The sequence below is a fragment of the Archocentrus centrarchus genome, chromosome 5 (assembly GCF_007364275.1).
Source record: "Archocentrus centrarchus isolate MPI-CPG fArcCen1 chromosome 5, fArcCen1, whole genome shotgun sequence".
Lineage (NCBI taxonomy): Eukaryota > Metazoa > Chordata > Actinopteri > Cichliformes > Cichlidae > Archocentrus > Archocentrus centrarchus.
This window is the reverse complement of record NC_044350.1, coordinates 29,017,721-29,039,979: the sequence shown is the minus strand read 5'-3', so window position 1 is coordinate 29,039,979 and position 22,259 is coordinate 29,017,721. Positions and strand designations below refer to the sequence as shown.

The 22,259-nt window shown below is 39.8% G+C and overlaps 1 protein-coding gene across 1 annotated transcript; it reads right to left on the bottom strand.

Annotated features, from left to right (window-relative positions):
• Positions 1 to 721: 721 nt before the first annotated feature.
• On the bottom strand, positions 722 to 18,830 carry slc2a1b (solute carrier family 2 member 1b). Its single transcript, XM_030728438.1, has 10 exons — positions 18,416 to 18,830; positions 8,123 to 8,218; positions 4,119 to 4,279; positions 3,776 to 4,016; positions 3,485 to 3,647; positions 3,086 to 3,273; positions 2,892 to 2,996; positions 2,557 to 2,658; positions 2,237 to 2,440; positions 722 to 1,682 (listed from the first exon to the last, which is right to left on the bottom strand). Exons 1-10 carry the CDS (start codon positions 18,428 to 18,430, stop codon positions 1,485 to 1,487), a joined length of 1,473 nt encoding a protein of 490 aa, XP_030584298.1. The 5' UTR covers positions 18,431 to 18,830; the 3' UTR covers positions 722 to 1,484.
• Between the last annotated feature and the right edge of the window lie 3,429 nt (positions 18,831 to 22,259).

The following is a 22,259-nucleotide window of genomic DNA, read 5'->3' as shown; positions in this document are numbered from 1 at the left end:
AGTTAAGCAAACTGCACAGGTAGCTAGAAAGACCGAAAGAGAGTTTGAGCTACTGAGTCCTGCAGAATTCAGTACGCAAGGCAAAAATTCACACCTTGCAACAACGAAACAATTGCCCACTTCCTACGACACACAAAGACTGTAATGAAGTCGTTCTGGGTGTTTGACCCAAGATGGATGACATGCACTTTCAGAACAATGAAAGGCTTCCAAAAGGCTGACATTCATTTTGGTCCACATCTTTTTTTTGTCTTGTATTTGTCACAGAAGACACAAGATTGCATGACAGCTCTGAAGCCAATTCACCAGAGTCTGGGAGCTCAGGAGGTAATCTCACCACAGAGATACTGAGTGAAGATCCTCCACTGACAGAAGCTCAGACTGGATCAGGCCTGTTTAACCTGAAGCTGCACCAAAGTGATAAGGCTGATTGTTTGAGACAGGCACTTAAAAGCACAGTTTTTCTGGATTTTGTGGGACAGTTTTGGTTTTGTGGCTGCTGATTGTCACCGGGCACTTATGTCACGCTAAATTAGATGGCCAAGTTGAGCTCTCGGGTAGTGATCTGTGCAGATTCTGTTCCCTATTTCAACTTCTTCATTTGTACTGTGAAAAAGGAATGGTGTAAATACAGGAATGGAGAATATTATTTGCTTTATGACCAAAATATTACAAAAATACAAACTTCTACAGTGTTCTACCAAAAACAGAGTGAAAGGAGTAGTAGGTAACAAATCTGTTTAATTTGTGGAGTGTTATTGCTAATCTAAATTCCATCAAGAAAAAAACATTCTCACCATCTCACAACCAAATATCGCAGTTTTTGTATGCAGTAACTTTCTCTTTAAAAAGGTACATAAATAACTTATTTTCAGCCGAGCATTGGGACCTTTTTTTTTAAGGGCAGGGCTCCATCTGGTGGAGTAACAGTCAAGTTGTGCAGCATCGACAGTGCCAGAGTGTACAGTAATGGAGCATTACATTATGATAAATTAAAAAAAAAAAAAAAAAACATTTCTGCACAGTGAACTACAGCTACAGCGCTCTTTAACCAGATGGTCGCAAAAAAATGAGTGTAACGGTGGACAGAACAGAACATAAGCATGTATCAGTAAAATGTTTAGCAAGAAAAAGAGGTGTTAAAAGAGGCTGGTTGATTGATGCAGACACAGCTTTTCCTTCTTTAAAAATATCTTAAAAAATATTAAAACCTTCCCCATCCATCCTCAACTCTCCTCTCCATTTTTTTTCTGCCAGGCAATATAGTGTCCATCGAGTTCTCGTTCCTACGCGTGACATGAGAGGAGCAGCAGAAGACGCAGAGAATCACACAGGTCTGTTCTGTTTGGTGATGATGACCCCCGAAATGTGGTGACAGTGTGAAGAATATTCTATCAGTGTATCCATCTACTTCGAGTGAGCAGACTCTTCTCGTTTGCTGTCGATCTGAGAGGGAGTTTGTTAGAAAGTTCGGATAGAATCGCTCAGAGCTGAGAATCAGCTCCCAGGCTGTTGAGCTCCTCCGGCGTGTGCTTCTCTGCCATGGTAGCAGTGTGGCGGAAGCCGGCTGCAATATCATCAAACGTCCGGCCCCTGGTCTCTGGCACTTTGAAGTAAGTGAAGATGAAGAATATGAGCAGAAAGATGGTGAAGATGACAAAGACGTAGGGGCCGCACAGCTCCTGTGAAGAGACACAAGAAGCAAAACGATTACTCAGTGGCATCCTGAGTGGCAGTAAAGATATTAGATGGATTAACTTATTTCTTTAGCACATGAGAGCAAATCAAAATCATCCTTCACAATTCTGTCTATCAAGTTTGGTAGCTTGAACTTTTAAATATTAAGGAACTCGGTATCATAACTTGAGCATCATCAGTTATATAATACACTGTGAGCAAAAGATTTTAAGAATAAAAATTTTAATAATGGCAAAGCTGGGTTAAATTATACCTGTTTGCAGAACAAATTAACTGCTTTGCTTAAAAAGGGACCAATTCTTTATTTTTAAGCCCACGGGAAATTGCAACAAGGTAACCAGGGTTCAAAATGACCTCAAAGCTACAAAGCTACAAAGCACGGGTAATCAAAGTGTCTTTAAGTAATAGTGGCAGGGATAAAATGAGGAAATCATAAAAAAGTACCTACTTCAGCTTTCCTATTTGACAAAACCAAGCCTAAAAATTCAGTAACAATTACATGGACCTGTGTTTTCTTTGGTCATTTACTTCTACTCACCTCAACATACTGGAAACCCATTCCTACAATAAAGTTGGCAGTCCAGTTGGAAAAACCAGCGACAGCAATGGCTGAAGGCCTGGGTCCCTGCGAGAACAGCTCTGCCACAATGAACCAAGGGATGGGACCCGGCCCGATCTCAAAGAATGCCACAAAAGCAAAAATTGCTACAATACTTAAATAAGACATCCATTTGAGTTGCTCCTGCAAAAACACAAAAAGAAGAGGAAGTTTTTTTTTAAAAAAGATTCAGCATAACCACTGCATTCAAAGTCATAAATCAGAAGTCAAATTGAAGCATGTGTTGACAATACACCCACCAGCAGAGCCAAGGCAATAGTAATGAGGACGGCAGATCCAGCCATTCCCAGCAGCCCCGTGAGGTGCAAAGACCGGCGTCCTGCTCGTTCGACAACAAACAACTACAAACATAAAGAGATGAGGGAAAAGGTCAGTGTAAAAAAAATGCAATGTTTTGATATTCGCTTATCCACTACAGTCATTTTGACAACAAAATATATATAATATAAAAACACACTATATCAAAAAATCAGACACTGACTGCAAAATAATGTCTGAAATGTGTAGTGGTACAACAGGATCTTTTTTTTTTTTTGACAACTGTGACATCCCCCCCCCTCTGTGCTGTACTCACCGACACCACAGTGAAAGCTGTGTTAACCACACCGGTTCCAATGGTGGCATAAACAGGCTGCTCAACTCCAGCTCTCTTAAAGATTCTAGTGGAATAGTAGAACACCTAAAAACAAAGGTGACATGTAGGTTTGTTCAGGATCTCTTCTCCAACTTGTTTCTCTTTGGTTTCTGTGCCTTAATTTTGAAACTTACAGCGTTGATGCCAGACAGCTGCTGGGAGAGCTGCAGCATCACAGCAATGATGAGGGGCTGACGGTAGAGAGGTGAGCGGAAAAGCTCCAGGATGGTCACCTTCTTCTCCCTCATCATCTTTCGGCTCTCCTCCTTCATCTCCTGCATGTCAGCGCTCACATCTGTGGTGCCCCGGAGCTTCTTCAGCACTGAAACATGAAAAACATTGATGAGTTAAGGCAGTTATTATATGTATATATATATATAGCAGTGTATATGTCTGTGTACATATTTACCTATGCAAATATGTGACTGACTTGGCCACATTAATTTAATTTAACTTCAGCTTTAGTGATCTATTTAATGTTTACTGAGACACATATATGTGGGTTTGAATGACAATATAAAATCTGTGTTCACCGCTTTTGGCTTTGTTCTCCTCATTCTTGTTGATGAGCAGGAATCGGGGGCTCTCTGGGCAGAGGGGAAGCAGGGCGCACTGTATCACAGCAGGGATGAAGAGGAAACCCAGGAGGAGCGGCCACAAGTCCTCATTGCCCATGATTACTTCCATTCCAAATATCTAAAACCAACCCAGAAACTAATGAACATCTCCACAGCTTCTAGTGTGCATTGGTAACAACAATTTATCACAGAACAGTATCATATGATAATGAATGCCACTATTTATGCAAGTACATATTCACCAACCTGTGCGATGAGGATGCCAATTACAATGCCCAGCTGGTGAAGCGTGCCCAGGGCTCCTCGTAGGGCTGTTGGGGAAACTTCACCCACGTACATGGGCACGAAACCGGTGGAGAGGCCACAGTAGAGGCCAACCACAAAGCGGCCAATGATGAGCATTTCCCAAGAGCGTGCCATTTTTGAAAAACCCATCAGAACAGCCGAAATAAAAGCCAGGATATTTGCCATAAGCATGGAGTTCCTCCTGTAGACATCAAATAAGATACATTTACATGTAGGCAAATTAAGCTCAGGAAGGCTCTCAGCAAAGTACTAATACCAGCAATGATTCAGTGTGTTTTTTTACCTTCCCAAGCGGTTAACAAAGAGTCCAACAGAGAATGAACCAAAGATGCCGCCGACAGAGAAGATGGAGACAGCGAGGGACCACAGAGCTATCTTGGAGTTTTCGGGAATGGGCTCATTGTAGCGCTGTTCCCACGTTTCATTGATGAATCTCTCAATAATCTGAGGAAGAAAGGCACATTTTGTTGTTACTGCTTAATTAAACAAAGAAATGGGTTCTGCACCAGCTTTGCAAACAGCTCCCCACCAGCACCACACAGAATAATTAAACACATCCACCACCCCCATGCTGTCATAGTTGTAATATGATCATTTCAGTTAAATAAGCACGTCCGCATCAGATCACATGCTTTACATTTTCCACTTCTGACCCGTGCCACATAGCTGAAATGCTACTTCATGACCAGCTGAGGGCAGCCCTGTATAATCATCAACATTTCCTGGCTGCCAGGAAATTTACCAGACATAGCCAAGCCTCAAGTTTCAGTTCCCCTCCCCCCACTGCGTCACATCCTCAGACGTCTTTGTTGACAAACAGGAGAGCGCGTGACTGGGTTTAAATAGTAACGCCTGCGTCTATGCATGTGTGCATCTGCATCATACTGACTGTGCCCTTATGATTCAAAATAGTCACGACCCGGTCTGCAATGTCCCGTAACTGACTTCACCAGTACAGCTCTACTACTGCCGTTGCCAGACGCTAACTCTGGACCTTTCATGTGCCTCTGAGCTAGTGCAACACATTTTTTTGAGGCACAGGCAGTAAATCTAGTCCCAGAGATCGTAATGTACTAGAGTTCAGTGACAGCATGTGGAATTTTAAAAAACTCAGAGGTGTCCTTATAAAGCAGTTCTGAATAGGAGGCGTTGGCTCGTCAAGGGCTTTCCTGTAGTGAAGGGTTACATATTAAATTACACTCTGACACTGTCAGCGCAGAGCCTGGGTCACATCCACTATCAACTTACACTCACAAGACCTTGTTGGTGATAAGTATGTATGTTATCATATACTGTACTGTCCCCCTGGCCTTCATCCCATCACGTCTGCCCTTTAAAGCTTGCTTTATTTAGAAGAGTACATTCAGTGAGTTTATGGCAGCAGAGAGAATATAAATAACTGCTTTGCTTAAATACTGTAGTTAAGTATAGCTGATGGAAAAGAGAAAAAGAGTAAGAAACAAACTTTGTAGTTACAAATGCAGACCATCTGCTTTTTAAGTTGCAGAATTGTGCATTCAGAATTAAGACATTTTCAGGTAAGGCCTTATTCAGGTAACATCTCTTATTTGTTCTACACAAAGTCATTTTTTTGTGTGTTTTTGAATAACATGCCCCTGTGTGTCTACAGAGCAACACAATATACGGTTTCTTTCCTTCATTCTTGGATCAGCGAGAGCACGTCTTAATTAACAGTTTTGGTCTGTGGCCTGTTGTTATGACAGAGCAGGCTAGGCCCCAGCTGGAACAGAGGATTCAAAAAGCTGCAGTTGTTTTGCAGTCTGCCACTTTATTGCATTTTTATTTTCTCTCACTCACAGTTCAGTTCTGTTTCAAACATGGCTGTGTTTTCGTTACCAGCTTTCTTGGCTCTCCTATTTCACTGGTTTCCATGACATCATCAGGGAAGATACTGTTGTGAAAGGGGCGTGGCCAGCAGCAGCGTTATCTGCGTTAAAGGCTACAGACAGTAAAACAGCACATATGGAGCAGGACTAAAAACCAGGGGTAAGCAGGTATGGCTAAATGAACGATCTGTATGACATACTGAGCTGAAATGTGAAAGACATCCTGGGGACAGGTGAGTCTGAAATTAAGCTGTTAACAAGGGTAATAAAGTTAGTCCTTTAAGCTCCAGTTTTGGTCTCTACTAACTCCTAAAGGAAAACATGTGGCCCCAGCAATATTAGCTCCTAAATTCTCCATCCATCCATCCATCCATCCATCCATTTCCTTATTTGGTAACTTGTTTCCCCCATTTGGTGCTGGACAGATTGTGGGCAGGTTTTTTTTTTTTTTTGGTTTGGTTTGTTTAGTTTTGTTTTTCTTTTTAAGCTTTATCACTGAAAGCATCTGCCTGTGGTGGCTGATAAGTTTCATCTGAATTAACAGAAAGCTCTGCATAAGTGATTAAACTGTATTCATCTCTGCAAGAGGCTTCTTTCACATTTTTTTCCACTGTCATATTTTAGTTGGTACTTTAAAAACACCCACTAACTGGTTGATAACGAATTGCAAGGTGAACCTTTTTACATAATTGGGTTTTTCTGTTCTCTAATCTTATTAGATTGCACAATCCAAACCACCACCTGGCTTAAAGTACACAATGTAGAAACTGTCTATTCATGCTGTCAGGCATTCAGCCTTGACCAGGTTGCCAAAGTAAGCACTGTATTCAGTATGGACAGGGTAGAAAACAAAAAATAAACATTAATTTAAGAACGCTGAATAAAGGCAACAATAATAGTTTCTTGTTTGAAGACTGTTAAGGTCAAAAAACAACCTAAAATAATGTGAACTATCTTCAAATAAAGCAACATCTTTTGGTGCTGAATGTGAGGGCCTCACATTCAGCACCAAAAGATGTTCCCAAAATTAAACCATCATAAACAAGATACAATTTAGCCCTTTTTTTTTAAAATTACTTCAAATGAGGCTAATTTCAAGTGTTGATCAGGCAGGCATTCAATGGTAGGAGCAGAGGAGAGCCAGAACAAGGCCCTTGAAAAGGCGTATCTAATCAGAGACACTCCAACACAGTACAAGGCTTGCGTCACAGGCAGCAGCAGCATTACTGCAGCCTTTATCACACATATGAAACAAAGAAAGAAGTGATGGTGATAATCTGTCAGCCCCTATATAAAAAACACACTTTTATTAGTAAAATTATAGCCTCAGACGTCACAATAACAGTCTGTTGGGTATTTTTTTTGTCTTGACTATTTCCTTGTGGCATTGCTCAGACTTATGTTTCAGTGTGTGTGTCTGTGTGTAAGACCTAGGCTGGTTTTTGGGAAGGGAATAAAGAGTTAAGGGCACATGTTCACACTAGCCTAGTATGCAATAATTACCACCGCAGTCCCTCACTGAGCCACTCACAAGGCTCCCTTTTTAATCAAATAAGGACAGGTTTGCTTCTGTCAGTGTGCATAAACAGAAATAGAAATGAATTAACGAACTTCTCAGCTAAAAAAAAAAAAGCTCATCTAATTGATAAAGGGTCCTTCATTTCAAAGTACAGGATACCAGTTAGCAACTCAGATTAGCAGGGCCTCGGCCTGTGCCTCCTTCTTAGTTCTTCTACGTATGTCAGAGGTAACAAAGGGAGTGGAGCTCTAGCCTGTTACCTGTAGAGCGAGACCTGAGTCGCCATGGGGTGTGTTCAGACCAACACAAACTGAGCTGGCAGTACACATTCACACGCAATGAAATGCAGACATTCCTTAGGAAATGAACGTCTTTGCTTTATCTGCCTGTTAATAAAACCGACTGTCTGATTTACTCCTCAGGGGGCTTTGGAACATCTTTTCTATGACTTTGGTTTTGTTATGGGGATAAGTAACTGTCTGCCTCCTAAATTTCATTTCTAAATTTCGCTTTTGGCTGCCAGTCAGAAGAGGTCCACGTTTGGGCATGGACACTCTGCTGCTCTCTGTTGATACAGCACCCATTAGGCCTAAATTACGCTATTATTACCTCACCTCTTAACCTACACCCTCCCTTTTCTGTCCTGTTCTTCAAGGCAGCAAGAGAATTAACAGCAAGCTGTGGTGGTTTCTTGGAATTGCTATTTGAAAATCATACATGCAGCTATACCCTGGGTATTTTATAATTATTCTGAAGGCTGTACTTTGTGTTGCTTCATCGCCTGATATGACAATAAACACTGAACCAACACTTCTCGGAACCAAAAGCTTTAAATTATAAACTTCATCACAAAAGGTTTTTGTTGATGGTTGTGACCTCAGTCTGTGTAAGCGTTCCCTAATAAAATGGTTTATAACTCACCTCCTGAGGGGCATTGATGACACCTGTGTTGTAGCCAAACTGCAGGGAGCCAATCACAGCCGTTCCAACACTCATCATCAGTGGGAACGTTATTTGCTGAAAGAGAACAGAGGAAGTGTTGTCAGTGAAGAGACCAGTCTGACCAGTTTAATCGCCACTTTTACCAAGCAGGCAAAACAGATTTAATTGTCCAAGAGTTGGCACAGTGTTTCCTGGCAAGAAAATCCCACAGATCTCAGTTTTCTGACTGAAAATGGAATTGATGACAATTTCACAGACAATGGATTCTGTACCTTGCTGCATTTAACATAATGTTTATTAAATGCACTGTTAAAATAATCCTGAAATAGTTTAAAGATGTTTGATATATAGGCACACTATGCAACACAATGAATATGAAATGCCTGTCTGTCTTCAAGCTACAGACAGAGAGGGACGAGACAGAGAAATCCACCTTCAAGCTATAACTCTGTCTGCTGAAGACATTAATAACAGACTGATGTGAAAAATGGACAAGGAGACAAATGTTCTGGTTAGTAATCCAAGTATGTTGTTCAATAAAGAAGTGCATTAAACAAAAAAGGTTTTGGGTCTGAGGGGGGTTACAGGTTTTTCCTTTGAGAGCTTTCCAGATATCTGAGTAAAGCTGCCTTTATAAAAACAAAACAAAACAAAAAGGTCCCGGTCAGACTCTGGCCTACTGATGTTATTGTCTGTGTTCTTGCTATCATTGCGTTCATTTTTAGCCTGATCTCACCAAAGCCCAGTAGATTAGAAGAGATTTTCCACATACCAAGAAGTTAATAAACCAGTTCAGGGTATGTCTCTCTCAGTTTCCTGTTCTCGGACAGGGAAGCAAAAGCCTCGAGCTACTGTCCACCTTTTCATCACTGTCCACTCACGCAGTCTTTTTTTTTTTTTTTTTTTTTGCCTGAGCTACCTGTGTATCTAACCACCTCTGTGTGTTTCATTACGACCAGGTTAGTTTCCTGAAAGCATCAGCATTACTGTACATCTTAACATGTATATCTTGTTTTCTTATTTATGTGCATACTCAAGATTAAATTTAGAACAAAGCAAGGTGCTGCATGTTATTGGGATGATTAATGTTTTTTTCCTAAGCCCTGTGATTCGCACCAAATCCTTTGGTGCAGTGATTCACACCAGGTACCTTCCTCTTATTATGGCAACAAAGGGCCTGGCCTTTATCAGACTAGATGTCACCTCAAAGTCTTTGTTTTACCTCACGTGTCCTGAGAAAACCTGTATAATTTTAGTAAAAGTTAGTTTTATTCCTAAACCCACTGAACTGAAGAAGCATAGGAACACAAATAGGCACAAATCTCTCCTCTGCTTTTTTTTCTTCCTCAGCTCCACCTTGCAGTACCATCAGGAAGAGTATCCAGCTAGGAGGTGAAACATCTTTAAGTCACCAGCTCCCAAGCATGGAGTGCTGTAGGATGATGGAGCCCTGCTAATATCACTTTATAAGTAATTGCTCCTAAGTGGACACCAAATTTTTAAAAAATAAGTAGGAAGAAAATTAGAAATACATTTCACATTGCTGTGACCGAGCACTTTATCAGGAAACACCATAATAGTGTGCCACTGTGCCACATCTCAAGGTTGTACTACAACATTCTGATCTGATCACCAAAACACAATCACAATGTTCGTGACTGCTGTTTCAGATGACTTCTATTTTTATCATGCTGCTGGTAGTCATCAGAAGATAGTGACATACTGCCAAAAAGGGTTGCACACTATCATCAATAAGGGGCCTGAGGGTTGCAAAGAAAACATTTCCTCGTGATTACGCCGTCAGTCACCTGTTAAGTTAACACAAGGGTGACTGGACCCATTGATTTAGGTTGTTGAATCAAATTCCTCAGAACCGAAATTCATCCGATAAGCCGATGGATTTTTTTTTGTTTTGTTTTTTCCCAGGTTTGTTCCTCATATCTCTCCTGGTTGCTATGAGTGGAACCTCACACACGCTCCAAGACTCACACACGTTCATATAAGCATTGCCCAGGGATTTATTAAATCTCCTCTCTAATTAATAAAAGCTAACTTTCTTCTGATTGGCTGCCACTTGCAAAGAGTTTAAGTTCAAACTGCATGCTTGTTTTCTGCTATACTGTTTCAGCATAAAAGCCCCACCTATCAACAGTGTTTACAACATGGCAGCCAATCAGAGAAAAGTTGGCTTAAAAGAAGGATGAAGAGAGAGGCGGCACCAAGACCCAGTATAAGATATCTAAGGATTACTTGGAACTGTGAATTACTCTAGTGGGTTCAAAGAATAAAAAATGAGTTTGAAGTAAGCATAACAGCTCCCTTTAATTAAACCTTTTCATATAACAATATTTATCAAACCAACACATGGAGTTACTGAAGTTTGGGACCACTTCACGAATATCAATCCAGTATGAACTTGGGTCATAAAATCAAAACAGTAAGCTCAAAGAAGCTAAAGTGCTGGAACTTTTCAGCATTTATTCCTTTTCAAAGTAGATCTCTCACTTAAAACCCTTCAGGCTGGATTTTTCATAACATTTTTCATAGAAGAAGATAAAAACAGTCCATCAGGATTCATTTAAAATGACATTCCTCATAAAGGATTTGGAGGGATTGTGCGTGTTCCTCTGTAATATCAGCAACATGCTGCAGGCTGCTTTTTAATACAAGTGCTCTTTGTGATGGAAGCAGCTTGGTTACATCTGAAACTGTTTTTAAGGGGGGCTGGAGTCCCTCCTCTAAATCATGACGGAAGAGAGCAGAAAGAAGAAGAAATCTGTGTGTGTTTTGAGAGGCAGTAACTTCAGGCCTGTTCACTGTTAGAAGAAAAGAAAAAGAGAAAAAAAAAAAACGGGGCTTGGGTAAAGTCACTGAAAGACCTGCCTACGCCTCTGAGCCAATAGCAGCTCTCCTCAGGAAGGTCATTAGGTTCATAACAGAACATTATGTAAAGATACATATACAGACTCTTTTCAGCATTGTGGGCCGGGATCTTTAAGAAGCCACGTTGCCAGTGAGGAGACCAATCACAAATTATGTCTTTCTGTAACAGCTACAAAACAAACAAACAAACAATCACTTCAGTGAACTATCAGCTGCTCTTTACCATAAACAGCAAAACCTTGCCTGCCCTGTTTGGAAAAAGTCATAACTAGAGTCTGCTTATGTCTCGCCCCCTTTTGGGAATAGCTGGAATATGTAGAGCTGCAAACAGCTGTGCAAAAAAGTGGAGAGAGCAGTGTGTGTTCAAGTGAAATCAAAAACCTCTCTGTAACATCTTTACTTTCAACCTACATGCCCTCAACTTTGCCTCAGAGCACACAAAATTTTTTTGTGTAAGGCAACGAGTTTTATCCAGACTACAGTCAATATAATTTTAGCATGCTGGGAATTAAAATATGTATTCACTTTATAATCAGTTAACTGGCTTAACCTGAAATGACTCATCCAGGTTTTAGTTAAACCTCCTTTAGGTAAGACGAATGTGATTCCTTGTACGCAGAAATAAGAAGAGCAGTATAATGCATGACTTCCTCACAGGGGAAACATTGAAGTCACACCCAAAACAACTATTTTACGTTCATAACCTTGATGGTGACAGGCCCTCTGCTGCTGCTTCAGCTCTCCAACTTAAAGTCGCCTCTCAGCCCGCTTTAAAGCAGCTTTCAGCTGTGTTTGGATTTATAAATGGACTCCTCGTGTTTGTTTATACACGTTGGCTCAGAAAGACACTCACAAGTGCCAATCATCATCACACTGCACGCCACGTTGTTTGACAGTTGACTGATAACAGGAATTCACACTGTGGGGTGGAACTACAGTAAATGCTAAACCCAATTCCACAGAAGTGGTGACTAGGGCAATAAAAAGAAACAAAAAAAAAGAATGTAGAGAAGATAATATCTGTGACGCTCGTCAGAAGACAACAGTTAATAAGAAAGCTTAACACGCACTTTTCAAATATAGGTCAGAAAGCTTTGAGTCTGTAAGTAAATCACTAATTGCTTTTGTTTTACCTTCCAAAGGTGTAAAAAAGGAATGTTTGACATAAAATTTACTGCTACAGTGAGCAGAAATAAACCAAGACTGGATCAGCCTCTGATGCCACTTTTTCTCCTTATGCTTCTCAACACTTTCTACGCACTTCTTTGCTTTTATTCTCACAGGAAAACCTTTCTTCTCCTAAATGTTTTCTGACTAAAGAATCACATACGATACATCCTGAGATCAAAGTAACATCACTTTGCTCCTCTGATACATTTATTTTATTTAAATATCCCCTGGACACATGCAAATGGCCCCTCTTTGCATGGAAAAAGTAAAGCATCATGTGCAGGAGAACGCAGCCGAGTCATGGCTGTGGTGAGCAATTTATACTGTTTATGGCGGCTCTGGTTGCCTGGTGCCACTTGGCTTGCTGCTCTTTCTGAGTAAACAGACAGAGACCAGAGCTCGTTAAGAGGAAATCAGTAAAACATACGGCTAAATTGGAAGATTACAAAATGTGGATTTGAGTCAACATTAACACACCGGCTCACATTCAGCCATGCCACTCCTTTCCTTAGTCACGTAGACAAACCTTAGGCACTTTCATTGTATACATTTCAGAAAGACATAATTATTTGTTCTCCAAATTAGGATACATACAACCATAACATCCAACAGCATCCAAAACCTCCTAAGTAATAAGTTGAGTTTCAGCACGCAAAAAACACGATATTGAATCTTCCTACAACCTTTTTTTTTTTTTTTACTATATTTTTTTAACAGTGTCTCTTTGTTCAGTTAAACACAGACGAGCCAGAGAAAGAAAAAGAAACTTAAGCTCTGACAAACAAAGCCAGCTGACACGGGGGTGACGTAGCTCTTGCAATAAACTAATTATTTCTAGATAAGCGGAGAGTTTGGCCACAAAACCGAGTGTCAACAGGAAATGTAAAAGCGCTGCAAAGACCACTGAAGCAATGTGAAACAGGTAACCTACACAGAAAATAAATGTACACAACTATTGCAGTTGCAGCGACTATAAAAATGGTAGTTAATAGTTCTCTGTAGCGCTGAAGAAGTAGATCTTATACCAATACAACAAAGTAAAAGTAAGATTAAAATGTGTTCTGCAGAAGCAATTCTCTACATTTTACAAATCCATCATGTGATATTTTAATATTACATCATTAGTTTTTGACCTGGTTACAAGTTACTGAGCTAAAAGTACATTTCCCTCTGAAATGTAGCACAGCGAGGCCCATCGGAAAAACCCATCTAAGTTGCCCATCAGTTGCACCATTTTATTCTGTGCTAAATCCCATTTATGTATTCTGCCTCATATCTCCAGAATCATACGCCAACACTGCTGAATCTATATTTCGTCACAGCCACACTCCAAGAGGGTTCATTTTTGTCGGCGTGTGCCAGATTCACAGTGTGGTCTGCACACCAACCATCACGTCCCTCCACACGTCACCACTGAAGTCTCAGCTTACACCGCTGTAGGGAATCCAATATGTCCCCTCCTCCTAAAGTCACCTGATTGAAACAGCACAGTGAGGACTGTTTCCAAATAAATTTCTTATAATATGAAAAGAAAATATAAACCCTTATCATTATATTACAGGTCTCAAAGCCCACTACTATGACAGAAATAAATGCTTGCACTGTATTTATTATGGTAGGTCTACTCCAAAAAGGTTCCACTTAATGCATTTCCTCTGGTAGCTGTTTTTTTATGTAATCAAAAGCAAATTACATAACTGCATGAATCCTGCAATGATGACAATTTAGTGTTTTAAAGGGATTCTAATAGTGAGTGCACACTATTGTTGGTATTTTCCTGTAATGTGAGGTATTATTAACCTTTAAATACTCTAAAATCACAAAGCCTTATATGTTTTTCCTGTCAACCTTTTTAAACATTTCCAGACATTAAAGAGCTTGTTTGTTTGCTGTTTATACTTAAAACAAAACTTAAGGGTGATTAAATGCCTGATCTACCAGTATCAGTGACATTTCTACCAGTCTCCAGTGAGATCAGGTAAAATGTATTCATAGCTGTGCTCTGTTTGGGAACGTTAGTCTCACCATTCGTACAAAAAAAATATATTTTTAATATACACTAATGAACGCTTACATACAGTATATGGCCCTTTATTTACTATAATATCAACTGAAGTTGGATGTGAGCAGTTATATGTGAGTTAGACACCAGGAGACACCGCTCCTAATTCATCACATGTCCCTAAGAGTAAACATCATGGTCAGTATCAGTATATTCAAAGAACAGGAACAATATCCTCAGAAGGGAAAATATACAGTAGTATTTGCAATAAATACAAAAATTGTGTATTGAGGCTGGATGGATATTAATGTCAAAGAAGTATATCCCTAAGCAGTAAATATTGCATACTGTAGTACTATTTCACTTAGATCACTGCATGCAGCATAAATCAAAGAATACAACAGACAGTTTGAGCCATTTCTGCACAGATGCTGGACAGTCAGAGGTGAGACCAAACACTTAAAAGGTAGAACATAAAAGTAACATCCCTGGTCAGTCCTGATTTATTAAGCTGAGCTAATCCCAACTGAAAAGTGATGTCAAAAGAAACCCAAAGGGATCCTGTCCTTCAACAGTAATTTGCACAGTGACCAGAGGTGGGGATGACGCAGTACAGTGAGCGCTAATTAAAGTGAATTAAACATGCTCTCCTGTTCCCTGTTCATCTCAATTAAAACCCTCCTAGATCTCTTAATGCCAAGTTTTTTTGTTTTTTTTTTTCCAGTAAAGCCTCATTATGCCTCATTACAGCAGGGCTGACAGTTACATTATAAGGCATACTGAAGGGAAGTAGTCATGCAGATGAAAGTTAATCTACTGGACTGTCTTAAAGACCACTGGAGTTGGCAGTTGCCTGAAAGCCTGAGGACGGAGAAGAATGAATCTGGTGCAATTAAGTCTGTACAATGTGAGGCTGTTTTCTGGCACTGGATTCCCAATCAAAATACCTGCTGTTAAGGCTGTCAGAAATGTAATATTTTAAAGGGCCTCTCATTTAAAGCAGAATAGATACTTGGTCCCAATTAGACAGTTTTATTCTTTGTAGAGGAAGCTAAGAGGGCTGGGGAAAATTTCAGTTCAAAACAAACCTGTCATTCAGAATTTTTCTCTATAGATGATCAAGATGGCAGAAACAGGGAGGAAAAAAAAAAACTATAACCAAAGCATTTTATGTACTTTAGTTGCCTATTTGATGCACCCTTGTTTCATATCAGCACAGTGTGAAACTCTTTACTTGATTTTGCAAAAATGTCCCAACAAGTGCCACTTCATCTATATCTAAAGATGTGCGGATGCTGACTGGACGCATATTTCACTTGGTGCAACGATAAGGATATAAGATAAAATTAAGTTGTTTAAATTGGAACTTCTACAAATCTACAATCAGTACACCTGGGCGAAGTACACTGTGTAATATCAACAAGACCACACCTAACCAAAGCACCAGCTGCCAAGTCAGTGCAACCAGTTTTAATTCAACAGTAGCATTCAGATTTATCTGAATTTGGAACTCATACTGTATTTATAACACTTCTTACAGCATGTTAGCCATTTCTGTAAACAGTGCTACGCAGCGCTAAGCCAGGTATGAAAATCCTGAGCACGAGATATCGATTGGTCTCGCGTGTGCACAACTAACAGTGCTGAAAGCAACAAAGAGCGTGTGAGTGAACAGCCTGGAAGGGAAAAGCTCCAGGCTTTAAAACCCAGGAGTTGGCAACTGCGTATTCCCTCGGTGGGCTCCCACTCTCTCTGGAAATCTGATGTGTCCATGTCACAGTGGTAAGTGGGAACACTGAGAACCTTTCCCATCACGTCCACCACAAACCCATCCAGCTGACAAGCCACAACAGCACTAAGTATGTGGTGAAAAATAGCATGGAGATATGATACGGACAGCTAGGGAAACATTTTCTGACCACCATGTCAGACTGAGCTGCCCTGTGCTGCCCCGCTGGGTTTAACTGATCTTACATCAGTGAGAAAGTAGGACGGGGAGGACGACTGAAGTCTTCTGCCTACGTGCCTCACTGTGTTGCATGTAAATGGTGACCAAAAGCCATACCAGGAGGGAGACAAAATTATCAGGCCACAGATAAGTCCTGCTTATTTCCTGAACAATGAGTCTCACAGTCTATAATGAAAACTGAGCGATACCTTTAGATTGTCTAATCGTCAGTCCCAGATCCAAAAACACGAGCTGATAATTGATTAGGCAATTAGCAGATACAGACATTAGCTAGAGTTCCTCACTGATGTCACCAATCTGGATAAGTTGAGCAAAAATGCCAAAAGTGTGCAGCTTATTTTTTGTTTTTAATCACTGTAAACTGATGATGGAATAAGTTTTAAGAGATCATATGAGAGTCTGAGAACTAATAATGGATATTTTCTCCTTTTTATCTAAAGATTAATGAATAAAACTAATGAACAGCATGTTAAATAGTAAGAAAAAAAATACACATTGAAATGAGTCTTACATGTTAATATATGAATAATAATATCTGAATTATATGGAGAAACTGAATGTTCAATTAACAGGATTGTTAAATAACACAGGACAACTTTTGATGATTTTTTGCTGCTTTACTTTGCATTAAATGTTCATTTTCTCATTTTTAATTACAGTGTTATTATTATAATAGCCTAATAATAACAACTAAGTTGGTTCAAGACCTAAAACACACAGCATACTGGCAAGAAGTACTTTTACTCTGAAAACATTTTGCTATCACTTTTCCTGCTTTTTTGAATGCAGAACCTCTATTTGCATTTTATCACTGATGCATGGTTACTCTGATGAATACTTGTATAAAACACTAAGACACTGATGTAAGAGACCCCTGGGTATAAATTGCTCTTGAGAAACTTGAGTCATCTGGACAATTTGCAGGAAGAGACCACCTCAGCTCCTGACAACGCCTCTCATCTTGTTTCAATTTGACTGACACAGAACATGAAAAAACACATAAAATCCCCTATTAATACTGTGGTGCTAAAATAATGGATCATAATCAACATTTTGCGCAGGTACCTAAAGGAATATTTAACTATTGACAAACTTTTACTTTAAGCTCAGGAACAATGTCATGATCATTGTGAGAATAATATCAGTGGTATGATAGTAATAATAACCTCTGTAGTAAAAACTACGTTGGTTCCGGGGCTATGTTCTTACTTTGAAAACCTTTTTGCGCTGTTACTAGGATTGGGGTTTTTTCTCAAAAAAATGACTCCCCCCCTCCCCCTCTTCCCCAAGGGGGCTGGACCTTCCACTAAAGGAAAATTACCAGAAATGTGACTTGTAGCTCATTTACTGTAGTATAATTTTTTTTTCTCATTGTTATAGCACTACTGGACATAAAAGGGGAACAAATAAGTGTAAAAAGACTATCATAAGCCCATAAAGTTTCCATTTAGGAAGGGAAGGGAGTTACAAAGGTTGCTCTCAGATAAAATACAGTCCTTCACATGACTGATGCTAAACCTGTAACCAGTTATTAAGACACATATATCAACACATCTGACCACCTCTCAGCATTAGCCAGGTGTCCCAACATAATTAAGTTTACTGGGATAGTCTTGCCCAGGGGTGTGTGTAACTTCATGATCTGGGCAAGACTATTTGAGGGATCCTGGAGAACTTTGTCTCTCATTATATGAAAAGTAACCATCAAAACAAAAAACTTAAGTCTTAAAGTATCTGGTATTTGGTAGCACGAGCTTTTTTTGTGTTTTCATAACAAAAAAGCAGTAAGGATACCATGTTTATTTTAAGTGTCATGACACACACCCAACTGCTTGTGTGTGTGTGTGTGTGTGTGTGTATATGTATATATATATATATATATATATATACATATACACACACACACACACACGGAACCCTGAATGTCCCCAGATGACACGGTATTGCCTACCACGCTGCTTAATGTAACCCATAAATTCCCCATGCTGATATCACAATAATAAAATTTGCGCCATAATTACATACATGTGCGTAAACAATCCCATTAAGGACATTAAAATGCACTTTAAAAAGACTTAAAAAGCCTAAAGTATTATAGCCGGTCACTGAGTTCACCCCAGGAGCTTTGTAAATATTAGCTATATCCTCGCTGACGCCACATGTACGACACGCGTTTCGTGAGCACTGAAGCTCTTCTTCGCTCACCTAACAGGTTTGACAAAGACTGAACCCACAGAAGTGTATTTACCTTTCCTTGGTCCATGGCAACGCAGTGAGGGAGTTATTTCTTCTACTTCTTCTTCTTCTTCTTTGTTTGCCTTTTCTTTCGTCAGAGTTGACTCGATGGAACAACTTCCTCAGAAATCAGTCATCTCCCAAAGTTTTTGCTCCGCGGGAAATGACCTCAAACTTCAGTCCAGTTTTTTTCTTCCTCTTTTTTCTATATAAATAAATTATTCAGAGGTCTTTCTGCTTTAAAAAATATAAATATATATATACAAAAACAGCTATAGCTTGAGGTCCGCCCCCGCTGTCTCCTGTTTCTTTGTAAATTGCGAGCTTCGGCAACTTTAATTTACAGCTTCGATGATGAAGTTTTAGTTGGAGTGATCTTTGGATGCTGGAGTAGTACCGCTGTCCAGTTACTGAAAATAGCTCTTTAGAGACATGAACCGGTTTACTGTTCATATATCAATTCTGACGCAATGGGGCGGAGCTTGACGAAGGTTGGGTCCTCCTCGCAGCCAATGGTTGCGTTCACGCATCATCGACAGAGAAGAGGCATGGTGAGACTGCACGCAGGCTGTGGAGGAAGTTAAGCTATGACTGTAGTGCTTTCTTGTTGAATTTCAGATTTTTAAAAAAATGTAAGTTTATCTGTCTTAATTGTTTCAGCTATAATTACCAGTAAATTTGCAAAATTAAGATTTTTTTTAAACATATGAAGTGCTTATGACATTAAATGTGGAAGAGAAGGCATGTTTATGTGAAACAATGTGGGAGAGGATTTAACATGTGAAGAAGATATTTTTTTTTAATGTGACCTTCCCAATTCCTATGCTAGATAAATACAATTAAAAGAAAGCTAAAGTCGAGTCTTTTTAAAGTTTTTTTTACTCAAATGTATTATCCTTTTTTATCCCAATAACCTTTAAAACTCATGGCAACTGTTATTTCAGCTGTTGTTTTGTCTAGTAGCTCATCAACAGGCACATTTCTTTTTGAGCAACACAAATAACTGATGAAAACATAACAGTAAGTGACAAACAGAGTCTCCCAGTTTAGATTGTGGCTACATTTACTATTATTTGTGGTAGTTTTCATCATAATCCACAAAAATGTCATAGCTGGTGACTTTGTGGTGACTCATAATTTCCAGCCTTTGGTGTAGCATAGATGATGGTTACATGTTAACCTGAAGGAACCGTATGATGACAACCGTTCAATAAAACGATGTTGACTTTTGGAAACTAGAACCAGTCAAAATGCGGGAGATTGTGTTGAGACAAGGGTGAAAATGCTGCGCAGCCACTTATTTTAAAGCACCAGTCTGGCAATATTACTTATACCGGGGATACCAAAAGTGTGTGTGGGGCAAAGTGTGTGTGTGTGTGTGTGTGTGTGTGTGTGTGTGTGTGTGTGTGTGTGTGTGTGTGTGTGTGTGTGTGTGTGTGTGTGTGTGTGTGTGTGTGTGACACACTGAAAAGCTGTCTGAAATTGTAACATTTGTAACTTAAAAATAAACACACGATGCAGGTTAAAGGTGTGGCCATATTATACTGTATTATCTTTGAATGCAATTTTCTATGTGGGGTTTGCATACTAATCCTGTGTCTGTGTGGGTCCTCTCTGGGTACTCAGACTTCCTTCCGCAGTCCAAAAACATACATGTTAGATTAACTGGTGACTCTAAATTGACCGTAGGTGTAAATGTCACAGTGAATGGTTGTCGGTCTCCATGAATTAGCCCTGCAATGACTGGCGACCCGTCGAGGGAGTACCCTGTTCTGTCTTGTAATCATCTTTGGAGTTCAGTTGAAGTGTGTCTGACACTTGTGAGACTCACCTGTCAACTTTTGTTAACTAGAGACAGTTAAAATGTGGGACACTGTTTCAATGTGTAGGACAGAGGTGACATGATGCAGTGTGAATTATTCATTATTGTTATTTTGGCGTGTTCTCCCCCGTGTTCACATGGGTTCTCTCTGGGTACTCTAGTTTCCTCCTACAGTCCAATAAAGTGCAGTTAGCGGGGTTAAGTTGTTCTAAATTGGCCGTAGGTGTAAATGTGTGTGTGAATGGTTGTCTGTCTCTCTGTGTTAGCCCTGCAACAGGCTGGCAACCTGTCCAGGATGTACCCTTCTTCTCGTCCTATGACAGCTGGGATAGGCTCCAGCCCCCCCTTGACCCTGAAAAGGATAAGCAGAAGAGAATGGATGGGTGGATGGCTTTATTTATTTCTTCATTATTTTGTAGTTATGCTTACCTGTTTTCTGTTCTCTGTGTTTGTTTTGAAAATGTCCTGACCATGGATGACCTACTGCAAACTACATCTACTTACAGTACAAATAAAGCAACCTGAACCTGAAAGGGACAAAATGCTGTGCTTGTGTAAAGTGGGACACCTGGTCATCCTATGAGGCACAGAGGCAAATGTCTACCATTGGTTTTTTTTTTTGTTTTGCTTTGTTGATACTTTGAATATTATTGTTCCATCTTATGATTGTTTGTTATGGTATATCATATTCTGTTACTTTGGATGCTGTATTAAGAAACTGTATGCACTGTCTCACTATTTCTGGTCAAAGAAAATAATAAATGCTATGAAATATGAATACAATGTCAATAATAATAAAAATTTTCAAAGAAGACCCACAACTGTTGAGCAGCCAGAATCCTGGATGAGACAAGAAGGAGACACCATTCCTCTCCCATTAGTCCAGGAAGTGGTCTCTCAGTTGCTGGACTCACTTCTCTCAGCTCTCCTTGCAGGTGTGGGAGAGGTGATTGACAAGCTGCTGCAGGTTGTCTTCAGTGGCCGATGTCAAAGCTTTATCATCAGAATTATAATAATTATTTTAATAATAATAGTGGTTCCTTGAGGAGTCTATCAGAGAAGTTCCTCAAGTAACATTTTTGAACTGATAAGTTTCCCCAAGGGCTTCCTGGAGGCTGTTATATCCCGAAGGAAGAGCTGGCGGCCCCGATGAGTGCACCCCATCTAGCTGAGGAAGTTGCACAATACGCAACCAATACAGTGGTGTCAAACTCGATGACAAGACGGGCCAAAATTGGAAACACGGTCTAAGTCGTGGGACAAACAGGATTAACATTTACTGAACAGTCTAAAACTAAAAATATTTTTAATTAGCAATAAGAATTTGAATGTCCAGAAAACAGAAACTTTTTCCTCAACACATTAAATAAAATATAAAATGATACTTTTTCTTTGAAAATAACATCAGAGAAAATGAGAATATTTCAAGCTGATGAAATTTTGCAATTTTTTCAGGTAAAAGCTATGATGTGATTTTCTGCGTGTCAAAGTTGGGAAAATGCCGTGTAAACTGTGCAGTGTGTCCAGTATATCAGCAAAAAAAGCTCAGCTGCAAACACAGCGGTGGAGACCTAGTCTGATTTTGTTTTGTTTTTTTGTCAACATGGAAAGTGGCATAAATTCCCTTTTTGCATCTGCGTCTCTCGCATGTGCAACTTTACTTGAAAAGCTTTCACATCGTCAAACGTGCGTAAGCACACGGTCCCATCACTGAAGCTGCAGGTTTAATGCAATAAGATATTTGGATATGTCGCAGAGAAAGGCCGACTCACACAGCCACCTTTCATCCTGGAGCCCTGCTGAGGCTTTCCCTTTACTTTCTATGAACTGACAGATTTCCTCAGGCAGCTCATCGCACCTGTGTGATAAGGAACATCACCAAATTCAGAAACTATTTCCTCCAGAAAAGACAGAAACCGCCTGTAATTTAAATTTAAATTACTTGCCTCTTAAAAAGTTCACTCTCTGTGTTAGGTGATTATGACGAGTTTTGTCTTCAGGACTTCGCTGCGCAGTGTTTCCTGCTGTGTGACGC